Genomic DNA, 25,255 nt, shown 5'->3' on the forward strand with positions numbered 1-25,255 from the left:
GATGTTGGTTCTGAAGAGCCCTGGGACTCAGGCTCAAAAGAAAGGTGCTCTGAGAAGTGGCAGCCACAGAGGAATAGCTTTCTGCCTCTCCAGGTGACCCTGGGAGGGAAGTGGCATGCATCCGTGCGTCTCTGCACCAACCCCAGCTCCCTGCAGGAAGGCAGGCTCGAGTCCAGCCTAATTTTCCAGTGGATCTGGACCCATGTCCCTCTAGTGACCAATCAATTCCAGTCTGAGAGCTCGATTTACAATGAGAGTTGGGGGCTCCCGTGTTCCTGGGGGGCACAGCTCCTTTTATGTCTGGTTCTCTCACAAAGGGTCTCCTTCCGCTGAAGTGCAGTCCTTGTGCTGACCCCCCTCCGCCGTCTGCTGTTCCCCAAACGTGCCCAAGTGCATTTCAATCTACCTGGCCTCAAGGCTGCGGTTTGCACTCCGAGAGCCCCCGGTGCCTGCCGACGCACGGGCTCGCTGCCGCGTCCCCTCCTCGCCCGCCCAGCCTCACTTCCCTGTGTCCCCCGGGCGCCTCCCTTGGGAGCGGATGTGCAGAATCTTCTTGAAGGTCTTCTTGAAGTTCTCGTTACACAGAGGGTAGATGAGGGGGTTCAGCGTGGAGTTGATGTAACCCAGCCAGATGGTGAACATGTGCACCTGCTCGTTACAGCAGCTCTTGCAGAAGGCGATGACCATGAAGAAGATGAAGTAAGGGATCCAGCAGAGGACGAAGGCCGCCATGATGAACCCCAGCTGCTTGGCAGCCTTCCGTTCCCGGTTCACCTGCAGCCCTGACACGTACTGTCTCGAGTGTGAGCGCAGCCTCTTCCAGGTGAGCTTGATGTAATCCAGCCCCGTGTTGGACCCGCTTCTCAAGTTGCCTCCGCTGGGCGCCGGCCCCGTGCTGGTGTCCGAGTCAGTCATCCGGAGGAAGGACTGGCTCTCCGCCGAGGTGTGCTCCTCTGACATATCGCTGACCCGGCGTGTGTGGGGGTTCTGCGCGTCCATCCTGAGCTGGCTCTGGCTCTGGTCCCCGGCTTTGTGGCCCCTGTCACCTCCCTCTGCCACGCTGCGAGTCTGCACAGGGTCCAGGGCAAAGCAATGCAGCCCGGCCGCTTCTCCATCCTCCTCTGGGCTGAAACTAACTGGAGATTTCAACTCCTGGGGTTCATGGGATGGTGACTTCAAAGCGGGCCCACCGCCAGCATCTCTCGACTCCCTTTCTGGAACTTCCCAGGGAGCCTCCTTCTCGGGCTCCTTGGAGCCCGCCTTGGGGTTCAGCTTGACCTCTAGGAAGGCGGGAAGAGCGCCGTCGACGAGCTCGCGGTGCCGACAGTGCCGCCGCACGGCTTTGTAGATCCTCGCGTAGAACCAGAGCATGAGCAGCGTGGGCAGGTAGAAGTTGATGATGGCCGTCATGATCTTGAACCAGGTGACGTCGTAGAAGTCCGTCTCACACTTGTCCTGCCGGCGCCCCGAGGCGTGGGGCATGAAGTGGTGCCAGCCCATGATGGGAATGACCCACAGGAAGCTGAGAAACCAGGCGCCCGTGATGGTGGCCGATGCCTGGGTCTTGGTGCGATACTTCAGGTACTGGAGGGGCTGCTGCACAGAGCGGTAGCGGTCGATGCACAGGATAAAGACGCTGAAAATAGACGCAGTGCTGGCCACATAGTCCATGGAGAGCCAGAAGAGGCAGAGGGGGCGGCCCAGGGACCACCGGGACAGGACGAGGTAGAGGATGTTCATGGGCATGACCACGGCGCCCACGATCAGGTCCGCCACCGAGAGGCTGACGATGTAGAGGTTCCCCACGGTGTGCAGCTTCCGCTCACTCCGCACGGCGTACAGCACCAGCAGGTTGAGCCCCACCGTCACCAGGGAGATGCCGCTCAGCAACACGGCCAGGGGCACCAGCTGGGGGGCGGGCATGGCGGTCTTGTTTCCCTCGCACATCTTACCTTCCGTGATGTCAGAGGAGTTGAGAATAGTCATTGACACGTGGGCAGCCTCGCGCTACAGCTTCCTACCTGGGGGGAAACACAGAGACGTGGCTCAGTGGTCACGCGTCAGGACGGTGTTGATTAAACTGAGGTGTATGCGCGCAGGGGCGGCAGACACGGTGAGCAATCTGACGACCACGTTCCCTCCTCCCCATTCACTCATTGTTCTAGATGTTGGGGATATGGCAGGGAATAAAACAGACACAAATTTCTGCTCACAAAGCTCAAATCCTAGGGGTGGAGTTGGGCCAAAACAAGGTAAGGACAGTTTCTTTTCTCCTTCTCCTTCTCCTTCTCCTCCTCCTTCTTCTTTTTTGGTACTGGGGATGGAATCCAGGGACATTCTACCTCCAAGCTACAACCCTATTTTTTATTCTTTATTTTGAAACAGGGTCTCACTGAGTTACAAAGGGCCTCACTAAGTAGCTGAGGCTGTCCGCAAACCGCCACGATCCTCCTGTCTCAGCCTCCCGAATGCTGGGATGACAAGCATGTAGCACCACGCCAGACTAAGCACATACTTTCTATGAGTCTCATTTTGCACTGAGAAGGAGGATCCATCCTGATTGGTGTACGAAGAGTATAGTGACTGAGTTCCTCTGCGCTGGCAGCTGGTCCGGTCTGTGGCTGTAACACACAATTGCTTGGGGGCCATGAGGGAAAGGCCTAGAACACTGGTCAGCACTAAGCTGTTGAACCAGCTCTGAGGCCTCTTCCAACCCAGTAGAGTATGGGAAACAACTCAATGGCTTTCTTCCTCACATCACTGTCCAGGGAGGTTTTACTAGCAGCTAAAAGCATCCTTAACTCATATGGGGGTGGAAGATTAAGGGGATATATAAAAAATACAGCAGTCATGAAACAAATGTAGCATATCCCTAAGGAGAAATGTTCATGGGTTAGGGGTATAGCTCATTGCTTAAGTGCTTGCTTAGCATGTGCAAGGACCTGGGCTCCATCCCTAGCACTGCAAAAAGATAAAGCATACAGGGTATGATAGTCCACACCTGTAATTCCAGACCTTAGGACGTTGAGATGGGAGGATTGCAGGTTTGAGGCTAGCCTCAGCAACACAGCAATACCCTTCGCAACTTAGAAAGTCCTTCTTTCAAAATAAAAAATAAGGGCTGGGGTGTAGCTCAAAGACAGATGCCCCTGGGTTCAATGTTCAGTATTAAAAAAAAAACAAAAAACCAACCAGGGAGGAAATAAAAATGTTGAGTAAACGAGTAAGAGGCAGATGGTATGAAGCATCCAGCTTGGAAGTTATTCATTCAACAACTCTCTCCCGGCAAGAGGTTCCTTTTCAGCATAGCAACCTGGTTTGGGAGGAAGAATTCCACTTCCGTCCTGGGAAGCGACGGGACTTGGAAGAGTTCTTCGAAGGCCACAGGAACACCCAGGCTTCACTCGGCCTGAGGAACACCGGGGTCAGTTCCAAAGAAGAGGAAGGCCCTTGGGAGTGCTGTGTTCTGGGCACTGAGCCTGGAAAAATCCAGCCGCACAGAGGGCAGTGCAAGATGGCAGCTCTCAGGCTGAGAAATGCCGGGGGGTAGTTCCAGGGAAGAAGGGGGTGCCATGGGGACAGGCCCAAGGACTGCTGGGGCTGTTCCCAAAAGGAGAAGCCTTAGGGGTCAACAGGACCCAGGAGCTTTTACTGCAAATGCACAGGAGGACAGCAGAAGGGGCCGAAGGGAAAGGGTTTCCGTCTGTGGTCATTGGAAGAAAAACTACCATCTACTTTGTGGCCCACTTAGAAACAGCTACCTAGTCGGCAGGGCTCAGTGCAAAGCGAAAACAGAATGAAGACGCCCTTTTACCTTTTGTGTGTGTGCAATGCTGGTGGACCAAACCTAGGGGCTTGGTTCGTGCTAGGCACGCAACCCCAGCCCACAAAGGAAAACGCTGCAAGTGATGGATGATGTCAGGGCATCCAAGCAGGCTCAGATCCCCCCCTTTTGTGTGTGTGTGTGGCACTGGGGATGAAACCCAGGGGCATTCTACCTCTGAGTTACACCCCTAACCCTATTTTTTATTCTTTATTTTGAAACAGGGTCTCACTGAGTTGCAAAGGGCCTATGTAGCTGAGGCTGGCTGCGAACTGTGATCCTCCTGTCTCAGCCTCCCGGATGTTAGGATGACAAGTGTGCGCCACCACGGCCCGCTCTCAGACCTCTTCTGAGCACTGTGCCCTGGGTAGCTAAATCAGTCACACGCCCATGAAGCCTGCCCTGCGGCCTGCCTCTCACCCAACCTCCAGACGGGCTCCATCCAGTGCTTCTCCCTCCCCCTGGGGGTCTGCATTTTGGAAAGCAGAGGCACGAGTGGTTTCCTTTTCCTTTTTCTTTCTTTCTTTTTTATTTCTGTGGTACCAGGGATGGAACCCAGGGGCATTCTACCTCGAGCTACACCCCCAGCCCTTTTTTCCCCCTATTCTTTATTTTGAAACAGGGTCTGAGTTGCAAAGGGCCTCCCTAAGTAGTAGCCGAGGCTGGCCGTGAACCGTGATCCTCCTGCCTCAGCCTCCCGAATGCTTGGATGACAAGTGTGTGTCACCACGGCCGGCTGCACGAGTGGTTTTCCACGGCTCCAGGCCAAAGCAAGGTCAGGAGGCATAGCAGAGACACGGGGATATGTGGGGACACAGATCCTCACTCCATGGGAGCACTTGGCTGACTATGGGGTGCCCTCTTTGAGATGAAGGCCGGGCCTGTAGAGAAGGTGGTGGCAAGAGAGCATGCTCTGGGCAGAAGCTGGGGGACGAGGCTGTTGAGAAGGCAGGAGGACACCCGCAGGTCTCTGGGCAGAGCTTGGGAGCGGGAGCTGGAGTTGGCCCCTGCGCCCTGAGCTGAGGGGTTGGGTGGAGTGCAGCACACAGCCTGGAGCTTCCCCGGGTGTAGAACAGGGAAGGTGTTCACAGCTCTCTCCCGCAGATGTCGGGAGATCAGCAGAGATGATGGAGTGGGAAGGCTCTGAGAAGCCAAGGTGCTGGTGACTTGGTAAAGGCAGCGATGGGCCGTTCTTCTCTAAGAGGCTCGCATATACAGCAGAGCACCATCTGCAAATCAAGTCAACAGCCTTAGACTAAAGCCATTGGCAGGGGCATCATATGTCAGTCATTAATGCTCGTGAAGGAAATGTGATGCTCCCCAAGGGACAGAGGAGGAACGGCCAGCTCAAGCTCAGAGAGGGGACGCAACTTCCTCAAGGTCACCCAGCTTGGAAGTGGCTGCCCAAGTCAAGACTGCAGCCTCGGGCCCTCTGGCTCAGGGTCTCTGGACCTTGGCGCCGCTGACCCCTGGGGCTGCGTCATTCTTAGCTGTCTTGAGCACTGTCTGATCGGCAGCATCCCTGAGCGTTTACCAGATACCAGTGGCAGCCACCCACACTCCAGTCACGACAACCAAATATGTGACAGGTCAGCTATCCCTGGGGAACAGAACCTCTGACCCAACCGATGAGTGTGCGCCCAGAACTACCCACTGCATCACCGGCCCAGGAGCACGGCTTTCAGCTCCAAGTAAGGAGGACTTTCCAAATTCGGGTGCTCGCCAACAATGCGATATGCCATCCTGAGAAAGAGTGAGCTTCCCAGCACGGGAAGCATGCAGCAGGCAGCAGCTTCAGTCGGACTCCAAGTTAGAAATTTTCTTTCTTAAGGGTAACCACTGACCCAAGGGAAATGTGTAGCTACTGACTGCAGGCACAGCACCAAAGCGCCCAGCACAGCACCCGGCACTGAGCAGGTGCTCAAGACATCTCTTACGCCAGCTCTCTTGCCACATTGCCAATTTTTCTTCACTTGACTCTTCCCCAGCTAACTACAGAGCAGCCCTACGGCATGGCGTGTATCCATGCTTTCTGTTTCCAAAGTGAGGTACTATGACTACAACTACAGCTTAGACAAGTGGCCTCTAGTGGCCCGTGCATCAAAGGCTTGTTCCCCAGCCTGTGGTGCGTTGGGGAGGTGGTGGAGCCTTTAAGAGGTGTGGCCTAAAGGGAGATGCTTAGGTCATTGGGGGTGTGCCCTTGGGCGGGACTAAGAGGCTCTAATGGGATCCCTGAAGTGTGGAGAGACGTCAAGTTACTACAGAGGCGCTTACTTTTAGTTACTTACTTAAGTTATTACAAAAGACTTCAAATTACCACAAAAGCTCTCTCTGGCTTCCTGAGTTGAGACCTGAACTTTTCCTCTTGCATGTGTACCTGCCGCCATGATGCTACCCCACTGTTTGCCATCACCAAAGGCCACACCATTAGGACTGCTCAATTCTGGACTTTCGGCCTTCAAAACTGTGAGCTAATTAAACCTCCTTTCTTTATACAATTAGTCTACCTGAGATATTCTGTTATAGGAACAGAAAACAGATTAATACCATCGTGATTTTTTTTTTGGGGGGTGGTAGTGGGGATGGAACATTATTCTACCTCCAGGGGCATTATTCTACCTCCAAGCTACACCTAGAGCCTTATTTTTTATTTTTTATTTTGAAACAGGGTCTCACTGAGTTGCAAATGGCCTCAGTAAGTAAGCTGTCCGTGAACCGTTATCCTCCTCCCTTAGCCTCCCAAGTACTGGGATTACAAGTGTGTGCCACCATGCCTGGCCTAATACAATCTGTTTAATCTAGGTACAGAAAAGAACATAGTGCTGTCACTGACAGCCACACCTAAGGACAGACAGTAATGATATAGGAAAATGCTCATGACAACAGTAAGTTTACAGAAGACCTTGTGTGTGATGGTGCCAGCTGTACTGACTGACAGGTTTGGACTAAGAGTGAACCTCTATTATGTTGGCATTAATTTCCACTGGTAGTAGATAATGCTTATAATCTCTGGTATTTTCCAAACATTAAACAATTATATCGTCTGGGTCTGAAAACAGAAAATAAGAACTGCGTTCATGGTGCAAAAGCTAGGGAGAAATGGGTAACAGGAGGAACTCTAGATGAAGAAGGAGACCCTACAGAGGAGCAAGTAGGCGACCTAAGTGAGGGGATGGAGGGGAAGAGGGAAGCTCTCTAAAGCACACGATGTACTCAAACATATCAAGTCAATCGCTAAGGCGAGCACGGGAAGGAGGGATGGGGAGGGAATGGGGGGGATCAGGTAAGGGCTAATTGGGTGATGTGTGCATGTCTGTCTCCACCATCTTTTATCCCATTAAGATGTATGACTACAGTGAACCAATAAAAATTAAAAAAAAAATAATGGTGTGTTTGTGTACTTGGGCCTCTTCCTCCCTCCCTCCCTCCCTCCCTTCCTTTCTTCCTTTTGATACTAGGGATTGAGCCCAGGGGCATTCTACCTCTGAGCTACACCCCCCAGTCCTATTTTATTTTTTATTTTCAAACAGGATCTCCCTAAGTTAGCATTTTGGCTTCAAATATACAGCTGCCATTTCTTTAGTAAAAAGCCAGAGTTTGAGATTCTTTCTTTCAGCATTTTTAGCCGCCTCACCCACCACTGCCCAGTCCTAGCTGCTCCACTTCCTTCTTCATTTGCATAGACAGTTATTCGAGTGAACTAAGTCTGAATCTTAATTTCTTTGCTCTAATTCCAAGAAAAAGGCGCCACGCATGAGGGTGCTCCAGTTCCGGCATATTCTCATTAGGTCTGGCCAGGGCCTAATTTCCACAGCGTAGCCAGGTTTATCAGTGCTGCTGTCCAGGGTGCACAGAGTGCATCCAAACAGTGCGGTGAAACCCCCGCCCTGTGCTGCAGGGACCTGCTGGCTCAGAGCACAGCAGAGCGGTGGGTAAGGCCAACCTCTAGGGAAGCGGTAGATGGCGTTGAGGGCAGGTGGTGCCCTGCAGGGCGGTTCTTGGGTGGAGACCCACGTGCAGAATCGGGGAGTACATGGTGAAGAAAATGGGACCATGTGTGGAACAAGGAAGAGGGGCGGGGGCGGGGGCGACCTGAAGAATGTAGTCTCTGTCTGCGAGGACTCAGCTGCTGTCACCTGTAGGCCCAAATCGGCCTGTTTTGAAAAGGAAATACAAGCTAGGAGTGGTGGCACATGCCCAGAATCCCATTCACTCTGGAGGCTAAGGCAGGAGGATTGCAAGTTGGAGGCCAGCCTTAGCTACTTATTCAGACCCAAGCTCAAAATGAAAATTAAAAGGCCTGGTGAGGTAGTGGCTCTGTAGTAAAGTGTCTCTAGTTTCACTCCCTACTACCAAATAATAATAAAAGTAATCAAAACAAAGCATAAAATCTGAATTTTTGTATGAAGTCCTTTAGTTTTTTTTTTAATGTCAATTACTCAAGCATCTTTTGTTTTTGCTTATTTTTTTGTCATTTTGGAGTGCTGGGGACTGAACCCAAAAGGGCGTTCTACCTTTGAATTACACCATTAGACGGAGTTTGTTTTTTATTTGGAAAAAGTGTCTAGCTAAGTTGCTGAAGGCCTCACTGGGTTGCTGAGTCCTGAATAGAATCTGCGATCCTCCTGTCTCGGCCTCCCAAGTACTAGGATAACAGGTGGGTGACACCATGACTGGCTTATTCCGTTGTTTTGGTTTGTTTTCTTGAATGCTCACAGGAAAAGCAAAGGAAGTTTGGGGTAAGATGACCTGTGATCCCCTAGCTGGAAACCTCAAGATAGTTCATAGGGCTCCAGAATGTTAATCCATAACACCGATCCCAACTAGACATTTTGGGGGAGGTGTGCCCAGCTCGTGACAAACCTTCTTCACTGCGAACAGGCCTGGTCCGCCGTAATTAAAACATTTCACCTGACCCTGGGCACGTGTGCTTGGACCAGAAGTTGTCACCTGACCCAGAATGGACCGATCCATCCAGTTCTCTCTTCTAGAAAACAGGAACGGGGGTTCCACTGGTTTCATGAACTAAAGTAACTGGGAAGCGTCAGCTGAGGCTACCATGGGGAGGCAGCCTCGCATGTCTCCAGGCATGGCCAAGTCAAGGAAGGGGAGGAGACGGCAGCAGACAAAGCGCACCGATCATCTGTTGGCCCCATGGGGTCTATGTACAAAAGGGCGCACTTCGACCTTCCCCTCCCGGCTCACGCAGAAGTAAGCTCAGAATCGGATGCTCTAGATGTAACAGCTGGAACCTTTGTGACCTTGAGTTAGGCAAAGATTTCTTAGATACGGCTCCAAAGGCTCATAAAATAAAAGAAGAAATAGCTAAAGCAAACTTTATCAAGATGGGAACTTTTGTGTTTCAAACACCACTAAGAAAGGGAAAAGCTACAGGATGGGAGAAGATCTTTGCATATCATGTATCTGTATACTACATATCGTATGTATCCAGGACAAATCAGGTACCGTGCGATGACGTTTCGGTCAGTGACACACCCGTGTTTGCCGATGAGCCCATACGGTTACATTATCTAGTGATGCTGGAGCCATGTTAATTTGGATAAATAAACTCTACGATATTCACGCAACAACAAATCACCCGATGAACTCTCTGTCTGGATGGATCTCATCAATAAATGATCCATGACGCCGGGCGTGGTGGCGCACGCTTGTAATCCCTGCGCTTGGGAGGCAGAGACAGGAGGATCGCGCAGGTTCGAAGCCAGCCGCGTGCGCTGACTTAGGAGACCCTGTTTCCAAATAAAAACCTAAAAAATAGGTCTGGGAGTGTAGCCCGGAGGTAGAAGGGCTTCCAGGAACCCCAGTACCACCAAAAAAAAAAAAAAAGATCCATGACTGTATGACTGTATCAAAATAATTTTTCCAACTTGGTCATAAGACAAGTAATCCAATTTAAAGCCATGCAAAGGACTGGCGCTTCACCAAAGAAGATATAAAATGTTTCATAAGCACATGAAGAAATGCTCAATGTCATGAGTCATTAGGGAAATGCAAATGAAAACCACAGTGAGAGGCCACTTCGCACCCACTAGGAGGATTATAGTTAAGAACGCACGCCAACAAGCGCTGGTGAGGATCTGGCGAGAGGGAAGCCCCCGTCAGCGCTGGAGGGGTGTCAGTTAGTGCAGCAGCACAGAAACAGTCAGGGGGCGCCTCGGTCACTGCGCCACCCGGCAAATCCTTAGCTAGATTCTGTCTCCATCCCAAAGAAGTGACTCTGGTAATGATATACAGCGCTGCACACTTCCTAACAAGAATTGAATTTTATGATTTACTTACAATGGGTGAATTTTATGTAAATTATGCCTCAGTAAACTTGCTTTTATTTAATTTTGCAATAAGATCTCGCTAAGTTGCGGAGGCTGGCCTTGAGCCTCTGATCCTCCTGCCTTAGCCTCCCAAGTACTGGGATTATAGGTATACATATGCCTCTATGCCTGGCTCAGGATGGAATGCTTAAAGCAGGAAAAGAAAACAGAAATAGCCACCACTAAATGGCAATCACAAGAAGTATGATTACCTTGTGTCCTTGAAAAATGATGAAGAAAAAGAAAAGTAATAATTCAGAGCTTTCTAAACACCAGAACTAGGCTAGGAGAGCTGCCATGTTATCTCAATTAATCCTTTCAGTGATGGTGACCTTACACAAAAAAGACCCTCCCTTTCTGGTACTAGGAGTTAAACCGAGGGGCATTCTACCTCCAAGATACAGCTCCAGCCTCCAAGATTCAACTCCAGCCCTATTTTGTTGTTATTTTGAAACAGGGTCTCACTAAGTTTCCTCAAGTCTTGCTAACTTGTTGAGGCTGGTCTCAAACCTGCAATCCTCTTTGTCTAAGTCTCCCAAGTACCAGGACTAACTGGGTGTGGTGGCACGGGCTTGTAATCCTAGCATACGGGAGGTGGAGACTGGTGAGTGCAGTTGGCAGGCAGCCTCAGCTACATAGTGAGGCCTTCGCAATCAGTGAGACCCTGTTTAAAAAAATAAAAATAAAAAAGACCGAGTACGGGGACTACAGATTTGTAACACCACACCCGGTGCCTCCACCCTCCACTTCACTGTAGAGACCAAGGTTACCAGGGCTGACACTACAAGATCGAAGAGTGATCCTGGGGTGTAGCTCAGGGTCCTAACATGTGCAAGGTCCTGGGACCACAAAGCAAAAACCACACACACACGAAGTCCAAGAATGGTTGAAGGGCAGATTTCACTTAAGGCCCAAATGATGCCCGCCTTCCATGACCTTTACAACTGACCTTCACTCCCCGTCCTCCTTTTCATCAGAAAGAGGGAAGTAAATAAAGACTTCAAATAAAGACTTCATGGAATCAAAAGTATGAACATCCATGCTGACATTGCACAAGGACACACTGAAGACGGTAACAGACCCGACACACATGCACGGAGCATTTCAGGACATGATGAATTGATTCTTTCTTTCTGTTCCAAGTCCCTGAAGATTAAGTCTTGAGAAAGACACTTGCAAAGACCAAAGTTGCCCAGGATGTTCTCTTTGCAAGAAAAAGCAAATTATTCATGATACTGCCATAAATAAAAGAGCTGGAAGAAAAGAGAGGCAGATGTGATATGTAAAGGAGGAAGCTCCTAGGCGATTAGGAGTTTCTTTAATTTTTGTTTCCTTCACTCAGGTAACCTGGCGCCACTGCTGCTCCCTGGACCCCACACCCAGGGCTCTTTGGTGCCACCTGCTGGTCGAGTCGCCCTGGGTCTGGGGCCAGATCTGCAGATCTCCTGCATGGGGTGGAGGTAAAGAGCACATGTGCCCACTTGTAAACCCTGCTGCTTGGGTGGCTGAGGCAGGGAGATCTCTGGACCTCAGGAATTCAAGACCAGCCTAGAAAACATAGTGAGACTCCATCTCAAAAAATGAAAACAAACTAGGTATAGTGGTGCATGCCTGTAATTCCAGAACCGAAGTAGGAGGATCCCAGGTTCAAGGCCAGCCTGAGAAACTTAGTGAGACTGTCTAAAATAAAAAATAAAATAAGACCGGGAGTGTATCTCGGTGGTAAAGAACCCCTGGCGGGTTCAATCCCCAGTATCACAAAACAACCAACCAAACAAAAGTAAAACTCCTAGTCAAAGAGGTTTGAGGCCACTGTACAGTAACTTAGTGAGATCCTGTTTCAAAATTTTAAAATAAATAAAAAAGGCTGGGATGGAGTTCAGTGGTTGAATGTCCTTGGGTTCAATCTCCAACGTCAATAAACTGATTCATTATTTAATTAATAAATTATCATAAAAATGCTCCAATGTGCAAATGTGAACATGCTTGAAATGCATGAAAAAATTGAAAGTCTCAACAAAAATAACAACAGCAACAATAAAGGAAAACTGAGAATGTAAAAATGTAGGAATTGAAATACAAATGTCATGGACGGGCTCAAGAGCAAGATGGAGGGAAGAAAAAAAAAGAAAGTGAGTGAACTGGGAAATGAAACAATTAGAACTTATCCAATCTGAACACAGGGGAAACGGACTAAAAATGAATAGACAGCGGCCCAGGGAACTATGGGACCAACGAAGAAGATCTAACATGAACTTACTCAATCTGAACACAGGGGAAACGGACTAAACTAAAAATGAATAGACAGCGGGAAGAAAGCAAAAAAAGTGAGTGAACTGGGAAATGAAACAATTAGAAGTTATCCAATCTGAACATAGGGGAAACAGACTAAAAATGAATAGACAGCGGTCCAGGGAACTATGGGACCAACGAAGAAGATCTAAAATGCATGTCATCATAGTCCCGGAAGACCAGAAAGGGGGCAAGGATGAACGCATACTTAACAAAACAGGGCCGGAAATGTCCCAAATTGAGCAAGTGACATACACCATAAACCAGAACCAAGTGGCCTTCAGAAGGGATAAACTTGCCCCAATCCATACCAAGACACATACTAACTAAACTCCTGAAAGCTAAACACAAACAAGACGTCTTGAAAACAACCCAGGACAAACACCTTATTACAACGAGAGTGACAAAAGATTTCTCAACAGAAAACGTAGAGACAAGAAGGAAATGGTACAATATTTCTCAGATGCAGAAAGAAATTAGCCCAGAATCTCATACACACTAAAAAATATATATATATGCACACACATATATACACACATATATATACACACACACACATATATATATATATATATATACTTTATTTTGAAACAGAGTTTCACTAAGTTGTGGAGGACCTCACTAAGTAGCTGAGGCTGGCTGCAAACCTGTGATCCTCCTGTCTCTGTATCATTTCAGACAAAGTGCATGTGCCTACAAAGTTGAGGAAAGCCCGCACTGGTTTAAAGATTCCCTGGGTGATCCAACATGCAGCCAGGGATGAAACCACTGGTGTAGGTGGGCGCTTCTCAATCACACTGTGCCTTACAGATACGTACAATTATTACATGTTAACAACAACTTTTATGTTGGCACTGGGGACTGAGCCCAGAGGCATTCTACCTCTGAACTACACCTCCAGTCCTCTGTAGTTTTTTTATTTTGAAGCAGGGTCTCACCAAGCTGCTGAAGGTCTCACTAAGTCCCCGAGGCTGGCCTCGAAACCTGGGATCCTCCTACCTCAGCCTCCCGAGCACTAGCATTACAGGCATGCGCCAGAGCACCTGGCTTGATTTGATGGCTATTATACAATGTGTATACACATCAAAGCAAAACACCGCGTCACAGAAATGTGCAATTATTACATATCAGATATGAGAAAAAATCCTTAGACAGTTTTTTTTTTTTTTTGGTCATTTGCAGATGCTCCTGCAGATGCTAAAAACGAAGCATTGTGATTAAATTCTAGCGAGATACCTCGAGGAAGGCTCTGCTTTGTTAACGGGAAGATTAGCCCGTGTAAGATACACCTTAAAGACCTTCCAGCACTAAATTTAGATGCTCCTGGAAGTAATGAGGACCGAAATGCAATAAAAACCTAGTGAGAGTCGATATTAATTAGTGCCACGTCTGTGCACCATTTACTGTCACGTCAGATGACGCCTAAAATATACTTAACATGTTTGAAATCCAATTGCTTTGTTCGCAGATGGGCTGCCGGCTTGCATGCCTTGACCCCAGAGCAGCAAAACTGAAGTCACTGTCCCCAGACACCCTGGAGTCTGGAGCCTCTTGGGCTCTGCACGTGCTGCTCCGGTTTCCTGGGAGGATGTACCTTGAAGACCGAAGATCTGGACGTCCTGGTATTTGTCTACTCTCACCTCCACGGGAAGGGAGCTACTTCAGAGCAAAGTAGGTGGCATTCTACCTCGGAGCTACACCCCAGCCCTCTTTTATGGGATTGTTTTGAAACAGGGTCTCGCTAAGTTGGACTTACATGTAGGCGCCACCATCTTAAAAGTTCCTTCCTCTTGGGAGTTTCCTGCGCCCTTTAGCCATAGCTAAGCCTTCCTTTCTCTAGGCCCCAAAGCTCTGTTGCCATAGCTCTGTCGAGGCCCTTGCTGCTCTGGATTCTGTGGAGGGAGTGAATTTAGATACTGACCACGCAGACGTTCTCCTTACAAGGGCAGGGGCAACGTGCATTCATCCGCATCTCCGGCACTTAGCCCAGTGGCTCTGAATGTTGGCCACACAGTGAAGTCATACGGGGAGCTTTAAAAAGCACCGTTGCACTGAGTGAGGTTGGCACGTGCATATAATCTCAATACTTGGTGGGCTGAGACAGAGAGGGTCACAGGTTCAAGGCCAACTCCAGCAACTCATTGAGACCCTGTTTCAAAATAAACAATTAAAAAAGGGCCAGGGGTTGCCGGGCGCGGTGGGCACGCTTGTCATCCCCGCGCTCGGGAGGCGGAGACAGGAGGATCGCGCAGGTGCGAAGCCAGCTGCGCTGGCTTAAGAGACGCTGTTTCCAAATTTTTAAAAAAAGTATAAAAATGGGTCTGGGAGTGTAGCCCAGAGGTAGAAGGGTGTCCAGGAACCCCAGTACCACCAAAAAAAAAAAAAAAAAAAGCCAGGGGTATAGCTCAGAGGTAGAATGCCCCTGGGTTAAATCCCTAGTACCAAATTAAAAAAAAAAAAAATTTAGTGGTACTGGGGGTAGAACCCAGAGGCTTTCTACCTCTGGACTATACTTCCAGACTTTTTTTTTTTAATATATTTTTATTTGGAAACAGGGTCTCACTAAGTTGCTAAGAGCCTCACTAAGCAGCTGAGGCTGGCTTCGAACCCGTGCGATCCTCCTGTCTCAGCCTCCTAAGCGCGGGGATTACAAGCTTGCGCCACCACGCCCAGCTTAAAAAAATTTCTTTTAAAGGACTCTTGCTTGGGATGCCTCCCTCTACGCGTCTCGGCTATGGTCTGGGTATCAGGATCTTTGAAAGCTCTCCAGATGAAATGCTCAGTAGCAGGAGGCACCCAAAAAGTGATGAGTGAGTGGGTGGATGAATCTGGCCTTCCCCACAACACAGTTCAGACCCAGCATGACCAGTTTCAGGGTTCATGTTATGCTAATTCATTAATATATTCAGGAACTATTAATTAAGCAGTAATATGGTACCAGGTGTTACGCTAGGCCGAGCTGCTGGGGATGGGAACACCAATAAGGCGCCCCCTTCTAGGTGCCTTCGGGAAAGCGGGGGCCACGTGCTGTGCAGTTTGCGCAAGAACTTGATGTCCTGCGGCTAATTGGCTGGTCTTCACGGTAATCGTTTCCCTCGTGGCCAGCAGCACATCTGAGGACAGGCTCTGTCCGTGGCCAAGTCGAGGAGCTGAGGCGCAGGTGATCTCAGCTAGCCCTCGCTGAGCTCCGCAGAGGTGAAGCCGAGCTTGTGCCACAGGCCCCGGCCCCGTGCTGCTGCTCGAACACACTTCCATCTGGGTGTGCATGTGCACGCAGCAACACCAAAGCCCAAGGCAACGACCAAGATCTCGATCGGCCCACGGCACCGGGTGTAGTGGCATAAGCCTGTCAGCCCAGTTCTTGGGAGGCTGAGGCGGAGGTGGAGGATAGCAAGTTAGAGGCCAGCCTCCTGTTTCAAAATAAAGAAGAGAAAGGGATGGAGGTGTAGCTCGAAGGTCAAGTGCCTCTGGGCTCAATCCCCAGTACCACAAATCAGCAGCAGCAGCAGCCCACAAACAGGCCAAGGAGCTGCCGTCTTCAGCTCAGCCCCGCGCTAACACTCTCTGCCACTATGCGGAGGAGCCAGGGAGCCCACGCGGTGCTGTCACTGCTTTGGCCTGGAGCCTGGCCTCTCTCCTCTCCAGTGACAGCAGTTTAGTCATTTGCTACTGAGGACAGAACCCAGGGGCATTCCACCTCCGAGCTACAGCCCTAGCCTTTTTGTATTTGAAACAGGCCCCAAGTTGCCGAGGCTGGCCTCGAACCTGCCATCGATCCTCCAGTCTCAGCCTCCCAAGTACTGTGACTACAGGCATGCGCCGTCACGCCTGGCTGCAATATGCCGTTTCTAACATCAGCTTAGCCTTTCCTGTGCTTTTCTCCTTGATTAATTACTCTAATCCAGAAAGAAGGATCAAAAAAAGAAGGGAAGAAAAGCGAGGAAGAAAGCCTGCCCAGAGACGAGCAGCCAAAGGTTCTGCGCGTGAGGGCGAGCGGTGCCGGCTGCTGTGAGCCCCCGGAGCCCGTCGTGCCGAGCGTGTGAGCCCCCGGAGCCCGTTGTGCCGAGCGGTGCCGGCTGCTGTGAGCCCCCGGAGCCCGTTGTCCCGAGCGTGTGAGCCCCCGGAGCCCGTCGTGCCGAGCGTGTGAGCCCCCGGAGCCCGTCATGCCGAGCGGTGCCGGCTGCTATGAACGCCCGGAGCCCGTCGTGCCGAGCGGTGGCCGGCTGCTGTGAACGCCCGGAGCCCATCGTGCACGAGTCTGCCCAGGCCAGCCATAAGCTCCATCTCCCAGTAGTCCACTCTCCCCAACCCCGCACACCCAGCACGCCACTGCACACGCTCTGCCGGGGCGGCTGTCGTCTTCCTCCTGAGTTGCCAAGACTTGGGATTAGTATGACAGGCCCCGGTGCCGACACCTCTCCCTCCGAGGCATTCCCCGATCGCACCGCTTGGGCTAACTGGCTCCCTTCTCCAGGACATTTCTATAATCACCTCGTCAAGCTGGGCTGCGACTGCTTAATTACCGAGCAGTGTTACTCGCTCGTCTGTGGGTGTCGAAGTTAGGTCTGAGCCAGGAGCCGCTCGATGAATAGTTACCGAATGTTCCAGAGATGTGCGCCAGGGACTGAGTGACCCATGGAAGAGGCGTTCCCTGTCTTCTCTGCTCTGCTAGTCAGCTGGGGAGACCTGCCCTGGCACTCACCTGACTAGGCCCGCACGTCCTGCCTCCAGAGAACAGTCTGTCTCTCTCTCGCCAAGGTCAGCCAGGCCTGGTCTTCACACAGTCAAAAGTAAAAGGAGTTGCCAGATGTGATGGTACATGCCCGTCGTCCCTGTATTTGGGAGGCTGGGACAGGAGGATTGCAGGTTCAAGGCCAGCCTCGGCAACTTGGCAAGACCCAGCAACTTAATGAGACGTCCCTGTTTCGAAAGGGAAACATAACCAGGGCTGGGATGTAAGCTGCAGATAGAATACCCCTGGGTTCAAGCTCTAGTACCAAAAAAGAGAATAATTAAACGATGACTCTCTTTACAGGTGACATGATTCTATATAGAGAAAATCCTAAGGACCAGCCAAGAAAACAGAGGCCCCGGCCCTCACATGGCCTTGGCTCAGCCGTTCCTGTGGTGTTTCCTGACGTTTTCCTCCAATGGCTGTGGCGCCGGCAGATGGAGCCCTCCACTTCCTGCTGCCTGCTTTGCCCTCTTTTTTTTTTTTCCGGTACTGGAGATGGTACTTAAAGCCAAACCCCTAGTCCTATTTTTTAGTCTTTTTATAGTTTTGAAACAGGGTCTCACTGAGTTGCGAAGGGCCTCAGTAAGTAGCTGAGGCTGTCCACGAATCACGACCCTCTGGTCTCCACTTCCCGAATGCTGCGATGACAAGCGTGCCCACCACGCCCGGCTGCCCTCTGTCCTTACCTGAAGGCTTCTCCTCCACTTCTCTTCATCCCTACAGGCTAGCACTGAGGGTGTCATTTTCTGAGGCTGAGCTGCACACGCACGTGTCTGTCTCTTTTGCAGGGCTGGGACGGAACGCGGGGCCTCGCACATGCTGGCGAGCGCTCTACCCCTCAGCTGCGCCCGCAGCCGGCAGCATCCCATCTCATCTTCCCGGTGACCCTCTGAGGTAGCAACCATCATTATCACCTACATCTTCATAGGAGGCTCTGGGAGGCCCGGTCCCCCGGGCCAGCTCATGGTCTCTGGGTTCTGAAGCTACAACTCTGTGGCCCTAACTTTCATGTTCTGAACCTCAAAATTCCAGAAGAAAAGAGAAGCCCAGTTCCCATGCCAACTCCCGTGGCTAGAGGCATCTCTTTTCTCCCTGACCCCAACTGCAAGGTGGGGAGCACTCGGGGCCTCACGGAATGTGATGCCGACTGCGTCCTGTGGTCATCTGGGCAAAGCTTCCCTCTCCCCTGCAAGGGCCCTGGGAGCAGCAGTCTTATCTGGCTTTGCAGCCGCTCGGCTGGCTGTGCTGGGAGGGGCTCTGCAGGGTGAAGCCAGAGGCCCCGGGCACCACATAGGAAAGCGGACCTAGCTGCTTGCTTTTGCGTGCATACATCGCCTGTTCGGAGGAGTGTGAGATGATCTGGCTGGACATGTGGGTTCACAGATGCTGTCTTTCCCATCGGCAGGGCCTCATCTGTTCCTGAAGCTGCTGAGGAACCATCCTAGAGAAAGAGCCACTGTTCACAGCAGGGTGTCTGTGTACTTAGTCTTACTTACTTGTATCTGGCCCACAGCAGGCACTCAGTAAAGAGCTGGTAAGTCACTTTTCTGTGTGACTTGAGACTGTCTCTCAGCTCCTCTGAGGTTTTTCCTCTGCCAAACAAGGTGGTGCTAGAGAGTGGAGATTTAGCAAACTTTTTTTTTTTTTTTTTGGTGGTACTGGGGTTCCTGGAAGCCCTTCTACCTCCGGGCTACACTCCCAGACCTATTTTGATATTTTTATTTGGAAACAGGGTCTCTTACTGGCTTCGAACCTGCGCGATCCTCCTGTCTCCGCCTCCCAAGTGCGGGGATTACAAGCGTGCGCCACCACGCCCGGCTAGCAAACTTTCTCTGACCTTTTTCCTTGGTAGTATAACTTCCTGGCTCATGTAAAAATCCATACAAAGCCAGGTGTGGTGGTGCCTATCTGTAACCCCAATCCTTAACCCTATTCCTAATCCTAGTGGGAGGCTGAAATAGGAGAATTGTAGGTTTGAGACCAACCTCAGCAATTTAGCAGGACCCTGTTTCAGAATAAAAAGATAAAACGGTTTGCCGATGTAGCTCGGAGGTAGAATGCCCCTGGGTTAAATCTCTAGTATCAAAGATAAAGTTATATAAAGGATAGCCGGGCCTGGTGGCCTTGTAATCCCAGCATTTGGGAGGCTGAGACAGGAGGATCACGGTTTGAGGACAGCCTCAGCTACCTAGTGAGGCCCTCCACAACTTAGTGAGACCCCATTTCAAAATAAAGAATAAAAAATAGGGCTGGGGTAGAATGCCCCTGGGTTCCATCCCCAGTACCACTAAAATAAAATAAAATAAAATAAAATAAAGCAGATAGCTGTTGTTGGAGTGCAGGAGCCCCTCCCTCTCTGACCAAGACTCCCCAGAGCAACCTGATGAAAATCAAATGGGAGAAACTCTAAAAGTCCTCAAAACTCAGAGAGCACTTTTAAGGAACATCTTCAACTCAAGAGAGCTGCTCTGGAAAGAGAAGACCTTTCCGACACATGTGAACACTGCTGCTGCTGTCTAGTGTGCTTGAGTGGGGGAAGGCGAGACGCCCTGATCGGAAGGCGGCTGGGTGGCCTGAGGGTGAAGGTGGATGTCCCCCAGGGCCCTCCACCCACGCCGCACGCAGCATATAGGGCCCACTTGTCCTGCGTCGTCATGGATGTAAGTGGGCGCTACTGCACTGCGCTCAGCAGCGGGACCACTGTACGTTCTGGTCAGCCCGACATCTTCCCAAATGGGGATCCGACCCGGTCCTACTTTCCCTCTGATTTTTCCCTGTCCTTTTGTTTTCACAGACTCACTAAAACCCCCACTTGCTACAAACAGTTTAGACAGTACGCTGCATTGACTGGGAGGAATAAAACAAATGGACGAGTGATGGCCAAACAGCCCTGGATTGTGGTTGTTTTAGTTAAAATTCTACACAACACCTGGGTTATCCAATCACGACAGGAACCACGTTGCTTCTTATAAAAACAATCACAGTGGCTGAGAAATGGGAAAATAATCACAGTTTGCATAAATAGTCCCCAAGAGAAACTTCCGTATGCAGGGAGTCACAGCCATGAACATTCAACTTCTGTTTCTTCGGCCAGCCTGGCCCTGGCTGCAGCCGCCCCTGCCTCTGGCCATATCTGGCCTCCTGCTACTTTGACATAACCCAGTTCTGGTCCTTACCCACTGCTTCACATCCTGGTGTAGGTGTTAGAAAGAGCTGTTAACTATCAGTACCTAGTTGAGCCTCTCCCTGGCACTATCTGAACAATTATCCAATAAAGGGTTGCTGAGTAATATGTTTCCCTCCCTCCCTCCCCCCCTCTTTTTTTGTGGTACTGGGGATAGAACCCAGGAGCATTTGACCTCCGAGCTACACCCCCATCTTTTTTTTTTTTTTTTTTTTTGGTGGTACTGGGGTTCCTGGAAGCCCTTCTACCTCCGGGCTACACTCCCAGACCTATTTTTACATTTTTACTTGGAAACAGGGTCTCCTAAGCTAGCGTGCGCGGCTGGCTTCAAACCTACGCGATCCTCCTGTCTCTGCCTCCCAAGCGCGGGCATTACAAGCGTGCGCCACCACGCCTGGCATCCTATTTTTTATTCTCTATTTTGAAACACAGAGTGCCTCACTAAGTAGCTGCGGCCCTTTGCAACTCAACCTCTGCTGTATGGTTTTGCTGGGGACAGAGATGATCAGGACAATTCAGAGGAGCTGGCTTCAGAGAGGGGCCACTGACCAAGACACAGCAGCAGCCAGAGCTGGAGCTGGAAACAGCCCTCGAGGCAAGGCATCTTATATCCAAGTCCTCTTTGGTCTCCTGACCAAACAATCCACAGTTAATTTCACTACTCTGGGTTGGTCATAGGGGCTTGGGAGTTTCTATGCATTGGTGTGTGTGTGTGTGTGTGTGTGTGTGTGTGTGTGTGTGTGTGTACGTACGTACCTGGGGCAGGAACCCAAGGGCATTCTAACTCCAAGCTACACCCCCAGCCCTATTTTTTATTCATTTATTTTGTAGTACTGGGGGTGGAACCCAGAGGCTTTCTACCTCCAGGTTATACTACCAGACCTATTTTATACTTTATTTAAAAACAGGGTCTCACTAAGTTGCTGAGAGCCTCACTAAGTAACTGAGGCTGGCTTCGAACCTTGTGATCCTCCTGTCCAGGCCTCCCAAGCGTGGGGATGACAAGCGTGCGCCACCACGCCTGGCTATAATTAACAGATTACTTAAAAGGCAAACATCTGGAAGGAGAACTTCGTAAGTCCTCCTCAGCACCCACCCCACTCATGGCCCCTATAAGTAACTACTGGTCAGACTCTAAGAAATCTTGTGCCTCTTAAAATGGTTTTAAACACTCAAATGCCAAGACACGACATTCTTGCCCACTGGGAAAACATGATTTGCCTTCTCCCCCCATGCTGGGAATCAAACCCAGGGCCGCACACAGGCTAGGCGTGTGCCCTCCCACGGAGCTCTGCCCCCAGCCCCTGCCCTGTAAGACTTTGAATTTATGGCTTCCTCGCCCATCAATTTTATTTCCGTACACTCTGTGTGCGTGTGTGTTACTGCAGATTGACCCCAGGGGTATTCTACCACTGAGCCAGACTTCATTTGTTTATGTGCAGTGGCACTGGGGATTGAACCCAGAAGCATTCTAACTGAGCTATATCCCCAGTCCTGTCTGGTTGTTTTTTTTTTTTTTTTGAAACAGGGTCTCACAAAGTTGCTAAAGGCCTTGTTAAGTTGCCGAAGCTGTCCCGTCTCAGCCTCCCACGTACTGGGATTACAGGTGACCGCCACCATGCCAGAACTTTTTTAAAATTTAAAATCGGGTCTCTCCAAGTTACTGCACCGGCCACAAACCTGCGACCTTCCCGTCTCAGCCTCCCAAGCACAGGGTCACAGCATGGGCCGCCACGGCTGCTTTTCCTTATCCTTTCCCGGAAGACTCGGGTGCGCCAGTGGTCCTCCCAGGGTGTGAGGTTGCTGGCTGCACACTTGGGGTTCAGTTGAACAGCCTGCTCTCTCTCCTGCAAGTCCTGAAAATTGGCAGCTAGATAGAGACAGGCTGAGACGCCAGCCCCCGATTCTTTTCCTTCGGGTAAGACACACGTACGACGAAATATGCTGCCTTCTCCATCTCTAAGTGTTCAGGAGTGATAAGTGTAGTCACACTGAGCAACCCATCTCCAGGACTCTTTCATCTGGCAAAGTGAAAACTGCGTATGGATTCAGCACCCCTCGCTCCCCTCTGCCCCGGCTCCTGGCAACGCCGTGCTCCTGTCGGCCCTTTCTGTTTGAACGAGTCCTCCTGCTGAATATGCTATTCTATCCGATGCCTCCTGCACGTGAATTATACATTCTTTGTCCTCTTGTGAACGGCTGATTTCAAGTTTCATCCATGTAACATGCGACAGAACTTCCTTCCTTTTAACGCCGAATGCTTTTTTAGTGCATGCGCACAAGCACTTTGTTTACTCGTCCTGGAAGGGACAGAGGAGTTGCTTCTGTTCTTCGGCTATTGAGAACAGATGCTGCTCTGACCATAGGTATACAAATTCCCCTCTGAGATCCTACGTTCAATTCTGTGTGTGTGTGGGGGGTGGGTACTGGGGATGGAACCCAGGGGCATTCTACCTCCAAGCTACATCCCCAGCCCCATTTTTATTCTTTATTTCTGAAACAGGGTCTCACAGCTGCAAAAAGCCTCCCTAAGTAGCTGAGGCCGTCCGCGAACCCAGATCCTCCGGTCTCAGCCTCCCAAATGCTGGGATGACAAGCGTGTGCCACCACGCCCACGCTTTCGATTCTTTGGGATGCCCAAGGAGTGGAAGAACTTCTCCATGACGTGGTAGTTCTACGTTGATTTCTTGATGACCTGCTGTACTGCTTTCTACCCATTACCACGGAGCGCCTGCCCAGGCACAGGCCCAGCTAGCATGCCCCCCTGCCCACCACGAGGCCTTTCCTGATCCCAGCCACAGGGCCAGGCCTCTGCCATCTGAGCGTGACAGCCCTTTGCAAGCCACTTTCTTTTCCTTGTTTGTTTGTTTGTTTGTTTTGTACTGGGGATTGAAGCCAAAGGCATCCTTCCTCCAAGCTACACTTCCAGCTTTTAAAAAAAGTTTTTATTTTATTTATTTATTTATTTATTTATTTATTTATTTATTTATTTTGCAGGTCTGGGAGTGGAACCCAGGGGCATTCTACCTCCGAGCTACACCCCCTGCCCTATTTTTTATTCTCTATTTTGAAACCGGGTCTCACTGAGTTGCAGAGGGCCTCACTACGTAGCTGAGGCTGTCTGCGAACCACGATCCTCCGGTCTCAGCCTCCCGAATGCTGGGATTACAAGCATGTGCCACCACGCCCGGCTCAAGTTTTTATTTTTTTTTTTTAGCAGGGGCTCAATAAATTGCCCAGGGCCTCACTACCTTACTAAGGCTGGCCTGCAACCTGCAATCCTCCTGTCCCAGCCTCCCAAGCATGCTGTTGGGATTCAGGCGTGCACCTTACACTTACACATGGCTACCCTTTCTGTTGCCCTTCTCAATCCATCTTATTTTACGGGCCTGGGTAACAACAGTTTAAAGGCAGCTAGCATTTACTGAAAACCGGACATGCTGGTCACCATGCTGGCTCATGGTTGGGACTCAACCTGCTGCTATGGTTTAAATGTGTGTGTCCCTCTAAAACTGAGGTTGGCATTTGAATTCCAGGGGACAGGGTTGAAAGATGAAGCCAGGCCATGGGTATAGTCCAGTGGGTTCAATCTCCAGCATCAATAACAATAATCACAGTAAGTGGAGCCCTTGAGAGGTGACCAGCCACGACAGCTCCATCCTCATGAGTAGGACTAATAAAAGAGGCCTAAGAGAGTGACCTGAACCTTCGCTATCTCTTCCCCCATGTAACGCCACCTACACAGCTCCATCTCTGAAGAGTGGCCCTTCTGGACGCGCCGCCTGCCAGCGCCGCGAGCTTGGACTTTCCTGCTCCGCACTGGTAGGAATACATTTCTGTACCTTACAAATCACCCAACCTTGGGGATCTTTGTTACAGCATCACAGGAAGACTAAGACACGTGCATTATCTCACTGAGCCCGCAAACCTCCGTAACCACAACCATTCCATAAAGGCAGGAGCCCGCAAACCTCCGTAACCACAACCATTCCATAAAGGCAGGAACGGCGGCACAGAGATGCTAAGGAGCCCATGTTCACAAAGCCAGTAAGGAACAGAGCCAGGCATTCAGTCAGTCGGTCTTCATTGGCTGAGGTCCTACATTGTGCAAAATAGATTCCAGATGATGGAAAAATAGCAAGGACCAAGTCCAAGTATCCATCAAGTACCCATCAATAAGAGCTATCATTCTAGTGGGAGAGACAGACCATGAAGGAAAAGTATGATCAAGCAAACACTAAGTCACATGGTGTTGACGGTTAGGGAGGGAGGAGAGCTCAAGGTGGCTTAAAGCGAGCACGCCATTTTATAAAGGGTGGCCACAGTGATGTGGCGACATGTTAGCACGGTCCTGAAGGGAGGGAGGGAACTCATTAGGCGGAGGACTTTAGGAAAGAACAAGGGGGTGGGGGTGATGGTCTGTGCAAAGGTCCTGGGGTGGACATGTCCTTGACCTGTTAGATAAACGGCGTGGAGTTCAGTGTGGCTGGAAATGAGCAAGGGAAGAAGAGAGAAGATTCGATCCAGCCGACACGCTGGCTTTGACTTTAAGCAAGATGGGCGGCCGTCGGGAGGCGAGTCCCGGAACCCACATTCTTCATCACTATTCTATACAACTGACTGATCACTCGGGGGCTTTTATCATCAAAACCAGCAAGATGGCAGCCAGAAGCCACGAGAGGGCAAGACCTGCGCTGACGGCCCTGTCCTTGACCGGCCAGGGCTCTGTGGCTTCCACCCCACAGGACTGGGTAGTGGGCTCTGGTGGTCTCGGTGTGTCTGCTCGCTGGCTTGCCAGGACGGTCCCTGGCACGCCTTCCATGAAACCGGTCCCTTGCTAACAAGTGGTAGGGAGCCGAAGGCAGCGTGAACAGTGACTCCCCAGAAAGAAA

The 25,255-nt window shown here is 50.5% G+C and overlaps 1 protein-coding gene across 1 annotated transcript; it reads right to left on the bottom strand.

The window, feature by feature from the left end:
* Nucleotides 1-498: 498 nt before the first annotated feature.
* HRH1 (histamine receptor H1) lies at nt 499-1,986 on the bottom strand (the record flags this gene model as incomplete). The annotated part of the gene is made up of 1 exon (XM_080718173.1): nt 499-1,986. The coding sequence occupies one exon, from the start codon at nt 1,984-1,986 to the stop codon at nt 499-501; it is 1,488 nt and encodes a 495-aa protein (XP_080574299.1).
* Between the last annotated feature and the right edge of the window lie 23,269 nt (nt 1,987-25,255).

The sequence above is a fragment of the Muscardinus avellanarius genome, assembly GCF_963383645.1.
Source record: "Muscardinus avellanarius genome assembly, chromosome: 22".
Lineage (NCBI taxonomy): Eukaryota > Metazoa > Chordata > Mammalia > Rodentia > Gliridae > Muscardinus > Muscardinus avellanarius.